This window comes from Balearica regulorum, chromosome 25 (genome assembly GCF_011004875.1).
Source record: "Balearica regulorum gibbericeps isolate bBalReg1 chromosome 25, bBalReg1.pri, whole genome shotgun sequence".
Lineage (NCBI taxonomy): Eukaryota > Metazoa > Chordata > Aves > Gruiformes > Gruidae > Balearica > Balearica regulorum.
In genome coordinates, this window is record NC_046208.1 from 801,304 (window position 1) to 810,324 (window position 9,021).

The 9,021-nt window shown below is 44.8% G+C and overlaps 1 protein-coding gene across 6 annotated transcripts; it reads left to right on the forward strand.

The window, feature by feature from the left end:
- The first annotated feature begins 4,928 nt into the window (after positions 1–4,928).
- Positions 4,929–9,021, forward strand: SIKE1 (suppressor of IKBKE 1). 6 transcript variants are annotated; one of them, XM_075775673.1, is made up of 5 exons: positions 4,929–5,289; positions 5,365–5,470; positions 5,929–6,071; positions 8,212–8,325; positions 8,665–9,021. In XM_075775673.1, exons 1-5 carry the CDS (start codon positions 5,131–5,133, stop codon positions 8,674–8,676), a joined length of 534 nt encoding a protein of 177 aa, XP_075631788.1. In that variant the 5' UTR covers positions 4,929–5,130; the 3' UTR covers positions 8,677–9,021. The 6 variants fall into 6 exon arrangements, with proteins under 6 accessions (XP_075631788.1, XP_075631785.1, XP_075631784.1 ...); XM_075775670.1 differs by having other exon boundaries at positions 8,685–9,021; XM_075775669.1 differs by having other exon boundaries at positions 4,938–5,289; positions 5,362–5,470; positions 8,685–9,021.

Here is a 9,021-nt window from a genome sequence, read left to right on the forward strand (position 1 = left end):
GCAGCACCTTTCAACCTGAATTTATACAGTGTTCAAATATGAAATTATTCAGCTATTCCCCCAAAAGAGGTTACAGGGGGATCTATACAGTGAACAGCTTCCATTTGGCATTGTAGAGCATGTGTTCATTCACTTGGTTTAGTGTTAGATAATATAAATAGTCTTCTGTTTTGCATCAAATGTACCAGACAAATCATCATAGTAAATTAGAAGAGAAATAACTCAGAAGATGAAAATTCCCATTAGGTTCTTAAATGCTTTCATGGGATGAAATAATGGGAGACCATATCAGATCGGAGAGGAAAACCAATTTTGATCTTTTTAAGACTAGGGTTTTTTTCTTAATCATGAAGTTGTTGGTTAGTTTCGCTATGCATTTGCTTACAGGCTTTTCACAAATCTTGAAGAGCTAAACACTTATGTTGAATTTTAATGCAAGAGCCAAACTGCTTTAAACTTGCTTGAAAATCTCAAGTCAGCCTACAAAATGTTCCTGTTTCTTCTGTGCATTCTCTTAAGCTGGGTATGCAGGGCAGTCCCCTTGGCAGGAAGACCAATGTCAGTCAATAAAATGCTCCAGTGCATTGGTATTCAGCAAGGCACAATGTAGAAGAAAGTAAAGATAGCAGCTAAAGCTTGATTACAATCTCCTGCAATGATCTCCGAATTGATAGATCATAGAGAATACCTGTAAATGTAACTTCAGGCATTGAGGTTCTTACATGACTGTACTTCTTTGTAGGTACAGCAAAGAGACGCCAAGTCCTGGACCTGATTTCCATAAAGCAGAATATCTTGACATTCTGTATTAAGCATTACAAAATAATTATTGTGGAATCCCTTGGTCAGCATTTTATCAGCAGTGGAGTCTTGCTGCTGAGAGACTGAAATAGCTGGATATATCCATTTATCAATGATAATGTTTTCCCTTTTTTCCAGCCTGGATTCCATCTTAAGGACATTTGTTTTAATAGTAAAAAGAATATGAGACTCATAAATGTGAGTGCTGTGGTGCAACGGGGCACTCTTCAAGATTTGTCAAAGCAGGATAATTAAGACGAACAATAAGACTGAGTTTCTTGGTAATAACTTTTGTCACAGAACAACTCTGTTTTATGCAACAGCAATCCACCTTGAAGTATAGGCTAGGAAGCGCAAGAAGAGGATTCACTTGGCCGCCTGGTCTGAGAGTCTCTGTGCTACAGATTTTGTTGAGGGCAATACCAGTGAAATTGTGACAGTAGCTGATGATTGTGTTAATACCATCACTTAATTTTAAAATCAAACAGTCAAAAAGTGTTGGGGGGTATGGTGTGAGAGAGGTCTGATCCGCTTTTTAAACAAGCTGTAGCTGCTGAAATATTTGGCTGTTAGACACCAAGTTTTTCATCTCTCAGAAATGAGAAATATCACATTCAGCTTTTGAAAAGCTAGTGTCTACTGCATTACTATGTGACACTTTTGCTTTCAGAGACTTCACCAAAATTTTTCAAACTTATGATTAACATGGTTTTACCTGAAACCCAAGAATTATCCTAGAAATTTCCCTTTATTCTTTTGTCTACTTCCAGCATTTAGATGCCGCTCGATCTGTCACAAATGCTGCCATTTTCTATGGGTCACTTCCTCTATGCATTATTTACTCCGCTGCCAGTTTCTGGGTAAGTTACGGGCATTACCTGGTACGCATTGTTTTAACATCCTCAGTACTGATGCCTGGACTGATCCCAGGTTTACAGATACCATGTTGTGCTCAAGACTCTGTGCTGTGTCTGTTACCAATCTCTTTTATTACTTTTTCTGTGCTTTTGGTGTGTCTAGATTTCTTTCCTTTTCGATTATCCTACTGTGAGCAAGAACCTCCTCAGCTGTACTCAGAAACGCTACGTATTTATTCCATCACAGAAATACTATTTATGATTTTTCAAAGATGGCCTAGAAATGGTTCTGTAGCAGCTTTGCTGTTTTGGAGAGCCTCAATATGCTTCTATCTGGCGTATGCTTTTCCTGCTAGAACAAATCCATGTTCTGTTTGACAAAATACAGCCATGTGGTTAAGAGTTATTAAAAGCATTAAAGCATTAACCTCTTGTAACCTCATTTTTCACTTTGTACACATACATAAGTGTTTAATCGAATTAAAGTTAAACACTAAAAAGTTTGAGAGGCCAAATTTATACATTCTCTTCAGTTTACACAGAATTGATGTGATAAGCCAAAGGAATTAGAAGACACCACTACTCAGAAAATGCTCATCCGTTGATTTGTTTAAGCTCTGTTGCTACATACTAGAAGTTTTGGTGACAAGCATTCCCAGCATTTAAATCAAGGAGCTTTGTCCTACTGGGATCCAATCTGTGTCCTGGCGCCACACTAGCTTATTCTACTGTCCTTTAGAAGTTGAACAAATGATTCTGTGTCAAAAGATCTGCTGGAGAGGGAATGAGCCACATCCTTGAGTGAGAACACAAGACTAAGTGCTGTGCGGTGGTGGTATCGTAGACTCCCATCTTCTCCTCATTCTGCAATTTTATTTCAAGCAGCCAGAATCCCACAGAGGGACTGCACCGATCCTGAAATGGAAGTCTGCTACAGCAGTGTTGGCCCTCGTCTCCCTTGCTTGTCTCTACTTGGCATGAAAGGCCAGAATGTCATCTCTGAAGCCAGGGAAAAGTGAGTATTAAATCATAAGTATAAACGCAAGGAACAGAACAGGCCAGAGATTCAGACATACAATCCAGGTGCAGCTTCTGCTGAGGTGTAATGATCCTTCACGCTGCACTCATGGGTTCCTTTAGCTGACTTCATAGTAACTGCAAATTGGAATTTCCAATGCTGCATTTCTAAATGGTTCCTTGAATGCCTCCCCGCCGTAAAGCCAAATTAAGTGAAACCTTAGAGATGGAGTGTTTGATTTCACAGAACTTCCTTATGTTGAATAAGGTGAAAAGTGGGAAGGTGCTGAACTGGTACGCACATATCATTCCATGTAGCTATTATCAGGCCTGCATGAGTGCTCAAAGGCTCCACAAAAATTGATGTACTGGCAGAGGCTTTAAAGGCTGCCACAGAACTGGGAGTATAATCAGAGAGAAGCAAGAGCAGGTGTTGAACTGCACAGGTGGGGTCATTTGAGGATATAAGAGTGGGGACAGACAGTGGACCAGAGGAAACAAGCATTCGTGACAACTTAGGGATGTCATGGCTGCCTTTGGGCAGGGGCTTTTGCCAACTTGTTCCATAACCAGACCGGTGGACACAGTAATGCTTGTCAGTTTTCCAAATGTTTATGAGTCACCCGTTATGAAAAAGGAATTCTAGTAACAAGTTGTCTTAACTTTTTAGCATTCTCTAATAAGAAGAAAAATAAGCAAGGACCATTAGGTAAAACATGCTATAAAGCATGATCTTTACTTTTAGTTCCACACAAGTTACTATAAAGCAGCATTACATTTCCCAAATTTGCAAAATACATCTCATGCTTTGCTAATTAATCTGATTCTGATGAAATAGTCCAAATGCAGCTGCTTATTCTAGTCTCTTGATTGTATGACTGTTTGGAAATTGTTGCTTATGTAAAATTATCTTATTCAGCATTTCTGCACTAGGCTTGATTATCTCTGGGATCATAAACTTTTATCTGACAAAGCATCCTAGATTTTTCTTATCTGTCTGTCTGAATGGGGACTTAAACTTGAAAGATGACTCAAGTCAAAGGGACTCTTGTTAAAACATTATTGTTGAAAGCATTATTAATAAAGTTGGTAATAATAAAAAAAAGCTTTGTGGCACAAAGTAAAGCAAAGCATCAAGGACATCACAGATCACTAACAGTAGCTTTAGTTAGCAAATAAATATCAAAGCAGCAAGTCAGCATGACAAAGCTTGTTATTTTAACTTGAGTAGAGGATGTTTACTGTTAAAAGGGACAAACAAGAATATTAGATAAGATGACAGCTCAACAGATCTCAGCCCAGAATTTATCACACGCTGTTTAAGGGAGTATTCAAAAAGATAACCAGAACCCCCTTGGGTCAAGGGTATATGCCCTTCTGCAAACAGACTGCCCCCCCCCAGCAGCGTTCTTGCGGAGCAGAGGGTTTCCACCAGAGCCATGCCGTGAAACACTTGAGTCGTCACGTCTGAGAACACGAATCTTTGCGCGTGCAAGAGTCCTGGCACGGAGAAAACGTGCAGCGTTAGGCTTCCGTAAATAACAGCGCGTTGAAAGGCTGAACGCGTAAACCTGATGCAGATGGCTTTGCGATGCTCTTTCCCCAGGGGGGTGGGTGTCCCCTCTGCCCAAAGGCCTCCCAACGCCATCGAAAACCCACAAGGGCTCTGAATGCCCCTTCAACCCGCAGGGCTGGCCAGGGCCCTGCCCACGGTCCCCATCATGTGCCGCGGTCCCCATCATGTCCCGCTGTCCCCATGTCCCACTGTCCCCATGTCTCCATGTCCCCATGTCCTGTGGTCCCCATCATGTCCCGCTGTCCCCAGGTCCCGCTGTCCCCATGTCTCCATGTCCCCATGTCCCGCTGTCTCCATCATGTCCCACTGTCCCCAGGTCCCCATGTCTCCATGTCCCCATGTCCCGCTGTCCCCATGTCCCCAGGTCTCCATGTCCCCAGGTCTCCATGTCTCCAGGTCCCCATGTCCCGCTGTCCCCATGTCCCGCTGTCCCCATGTCCCCATGTCCCGCTGTCCCCAGGTCCCCATGTCTCCATGTCCCCATGTCCCGCTGTCTCCATCATGTCCCGCTGTCCCCAGGTCCCCAGGTCTCCACGTCTCCAGGTCCCCATGTCCCGCTGTCCCCATGTCTCCATGTCCCGCTGTCCCGGCCTCGTGCCGGTGGCGCGCTCTGGCGGCCGCGGCTCGTGCAGCCCTCGGACACCGCGCGCCAGTCGAGCGGCTCTCGCGGCCTGGCCCGCGCCTGCGCACGTGCGGCGCTAGCGCCGCGGCCGGAAGCGGCGGGGTCGTGCGCGGGCGGCGTCCCCGGGCCCGCGGGCTCCCGTCTGCCCCGTGCCCGGCGGCGGGCAGGGCTCGCGCTTCGCCGGTGCGGAGCTGTACCGCCGAGCATGGGGCCGCCGCGGAGGTGAGCAGCGCCTGCTGCTCGGCTCGGCGCCCGCCATGACCTGCACCATCGAGAAGATCCTGACGGACGCGAAGACGCTGCTGGAGCGGCTGAAGGAGCACGACACCGCGGCCGAGTCGCTCATCGACCAGTCCGCCGTCCTGCACCAGCGTGTGGCCGCCATGAGAGAGGCGGGCGCGGCGTGGGCCGAGAAGGTGAGAACGGGCGGCGGGCGGGCGAACGGGCGGTGGGGCGGTGGGGCGGCCGGACCCACAGCCGTGTCTCAGCAGGGCCCGGGCCCCGCGGCGGAGCGGCCCGACCCGTCCCGGCTGCGGCCGCACGTGCTGCTCTCTCAGGAGAACACGCAGATCCGCGACCTGCAGCAGGAGAACAGGGGTGAGCCCGCCCGCCGCGCCGGGGGGGTGTTTAACGGGCGGCGTGCTGGGGGAGCCGGGGTGGGTGTTGGCGGGGGGGCGGGGGGGAGCCGGGGGGCCGCGGGGCGGGGATGTGCCGAGGGCCCCGGGGTGCTGGGGCGGGGTGCTGGGGGAGGCTGCGGCCCAGGCGGGAGGCGGCTGTCGAGGGGCCCGGGGAGAGCATCTGCTTTGCCGTCTGTCAGCCTCGCTGGGTGTCTCGGTGTGGAAGGGACTGCCGGCGTCATGGATGGCGTCTCGGGTAGCCGGGGGGTCCGGACAGCCAGCTGCCCTGGGCCGGAGCCCCGGGGCTGCCCCGTCGAGGGGGGTGGTGGGGGAGCACAAATCAGGCGAGCGGCTGGTGCTGAGCGTTTCTGGGCATCTGCTGTCGTTGCTGGGAAAAATGGGTTGGAGCGTGTGGCGATGACACGCTGTATTTTACAGAGCTATGGATCTCGCTGGAGGAGCACCAAGATGCGTTAGAGCTTATCATGAGCAAGTACAGAAAGCAGATGTTACAGCTTTTGCAGGGGAGAAAAGGTGAAGATGCAGAACCGCTCTTGAAAGTTCATCAGGCTAATTCTTTGGTAAGGTAGGATGGGCACAGAAGAGGGCTCAAGACCGCTGTTCGCTGTCTCTTGCTTGCTTCTGTCCAACCTTTGTTTCCATTCATGGAACATCTGCTCCAAAATACATTTTCTGAAACTCTTGTCTCTGTTTGCTGGTATTTTTTTCTCTATTCCTTTTACAGCACGCAGGTTCTAACAGTTATCACAGAGGATGCTGAAAAGCATGACCCTTTCACGGCCCAGGTGAAGGCTTGTTCTTTATGCATTAGATGGTGAATTCCCTGGGTTAAGATCAATGCACATGATTCTCTACAGTAAAATTCAAAGGCATCAAGAGTTGTTACTGTTCCTGTTCAGTAATGGTAACAAAGGGAGAAGAACCTCCTAAATCTCTGTGAGCTGCAGTATGGTTAATTCTTAAGAAATCATCACTCCCAAATGTTTTTAAATCCAGATACTCTGTGCAGTGGCCTAAAAGTGTCCCTTCGTCCATGTTGGGTGCGGTGACTTCAGAACTCTGAGGTGTGGCTACTGATAATGCTGCCTGTTTTACGTTTAGGTGTCTTAATAACAATATAAAAACAATTAAATCTCTATTTCAGGCTTATGAATTAAGTTAGGCATTTGTTAAAATGCATTTTTATATGATTAGAGAACCAGCCAGCTGGTTCAACCTAGTGACGTCTCATATCTTGTGTTTTTTTAATTGGAATTGGAGCCAGCCTAACCCTTTGCATGTGTATCTTTGTACGAAATATGTGGCAACTTACTAGTTTTCTGTTTTGTGTTGCTTAGGTCCTCTGAAGTTAAGTAGTGTACCAATGTCTTGCTTCCAGTGCTTGCTTAGGTGCATGAGTTGCTCTGTTTGTCAAGACTTAACGTTTGAACAAAACTTCTAACATTATTCTCTGGCACTGCTTTTGCTCCATTTTGATGGCATGGAAATGCAAAGCTGAAAAGGCTGTGGAGGAACCTTTGGTTGAATGTACCTAGACTGTCTCCATATCTAGACGAAATTTTCTGTGCTTCAGATCAAGTCCATGAGTTTTTTCCTACCCACCACTTGGAGAATAGTAACAACCTTTAAATATCTTTTAAAGAGCTGTATTCTTACTGTAACGATTTTTCTGTTTAGGAAAAAACGCTTCATTCTTTCTTCCCAGATTAAGTTCTCTTTCTTATTCCTCCAGCTCTCTTCTAGATGCTCTAATTTGTTTACATATTTTCTGAATAATGGAATTCAAAACTGAATTCTCTGCTCTGGTGATAACCTTTATCTTCCGGGGCAGTGGAATAAATACTGACACTTGTGGAGAAGAGAAACTCCAGCCTATAACATTATCTGATATTCCCCAAAGTGCTTTGTGGTAACCTTGTATTTTTATGTTACCTTAAAATACTTCAGAAGCTTCCAAATTCTTATCTTGCTACTTCTTGCCAATTACTGACATTTTTGTGTTTGCACATTGGAATTCCTCTCTAGATGCTGTATTTTGAAATGGAATGCTCTTCAAACAGGAACTGTTGCTACATTACATGTTGGAATTCTTCAGTTTTCATTATAGGTGCATTTCTGAGCTTCAACAAAATGCATCTTCCAAAGGATTAGAGCTGTATCTAGACAGAATCTGTAAAAACTGCCTCAGGAGGCTCTGGTCTTACTTATTTTAGTTTCCTTGCTTGGCTTCCTTCTGAGACAAGGCTGTTTACTTCACATTGTTACTTAGTCTTGAAATCTCATTTGCTTTTATATCTGGCGTTCTTATAAATTCAGGGTCAAGCTTATCTAATAAAGCAATATAAAACTTGCTGCATGCTAATCATATTCACATGAACCTGAATCTGTTGTCTCAGTCCTTGTCACTCTTGAAATTACTTTCATCTTTGTAAGTAAGGGTGCCTTATCTTGCTGACTAATGTAATTCTATTCACTGTTTTCATCGATGACTCATGATAATGGACAATAAGGTAAATGTTTCCATCTTTAAATATCATACAAGTTAGAAAGGATTGCAAGTGCTTGGGAGGAAAGGATTACAATTTGAAACAGGAAAATAATCCAAAGTCAAGAAAATGAAAGTAATTGATTTAGAAGGGATAAATTATTACTGCTGCCTTTGCCTGAACATACTGAATATATTACTTTTATGTCTTTCAGGAAATTGAAAGTCAAATAGACAGAATATGTGAGATGGGAGAGGTGATGAGAAAAGCTATTCAAGTCGATGATGATCAGTTCTTTAAAGTTCAGGAGAAACTAGCTCAGTTGGAGGTAAGAACAGATACAATTGCTAAGGATAGATCAAGCTTTGGGAGTCTCTAGACTTACTCTGGACTTTCTATGTATGTGTCAAAGATTTGTAACAAGCAAAAATTTGGGGGTGGGGTCAGGAAATGCAGAACACGCTCTGTTTATTTTCAAGGTCTTGATGTTTCTATTGTATATATGAAGCCAGAATCAAAAGATAAGCTTTAAATGATATGGTTCTCCTCTTGTTAGCACTGTATTAATGCTTATGTCACAAAATCAGTGTTTTATTTAGCTGTGAAGGTGTGGGGCTGTTTAAAGATTATCGTCCTTTAATTGTGAATTAGCTCATTTCTATTTCAGCAAAAATATTGATTTTGCAGCTTGAGAACAAAGAGCTGCGTGAACTATTGTCAATCAGCAAAGAATCTTTTGAGGTGGGGAAAGAAGATCTGCCTGACTGTGAAGCTTAGGTCACAGAATAACCTTATCTCCAAATCTTGACTTCAGAGACTTACTATGAAACTACCCTACAAGGATGGGTTTTCATTTGTTCTTTCAGGTGTTTCCTGGTATGTTTGTTTTATCTTTCAAAATGTGTGGGCTGTTTTTTCTGCATTTTTCTGAAATTACATACTGTCAATGGCAAAGGCTTGTGTTGCTGCTCCGTCTTAGTAATTGCAGCATACAGATGCTTAACAATGAAGTATTTGATGTGTA

Coding starts and splice junctions, on each gene's coding strand:
- SIKE1 (XM_075775674.1), top strand. CDS start 5,131: ATGACCTGCACCATCGAGAAGATCCTGACGGACGCGAAGACGCTGCTG. Junction 6,072..8,211: donor TTCATCAGGCTAATTCTTTG/GTAAGGTAGGAT, acceptor TATGTCTTTCAG/GAAATTGAAAGTCAAATAGA. Junction 8,326..8,684: donor AGAAACTAGCTCAGTTGGAG/GTAAGAACAGAT, acceptor TTGATTTTGCAG/CTTGAGAACAAAGAGCTGCG.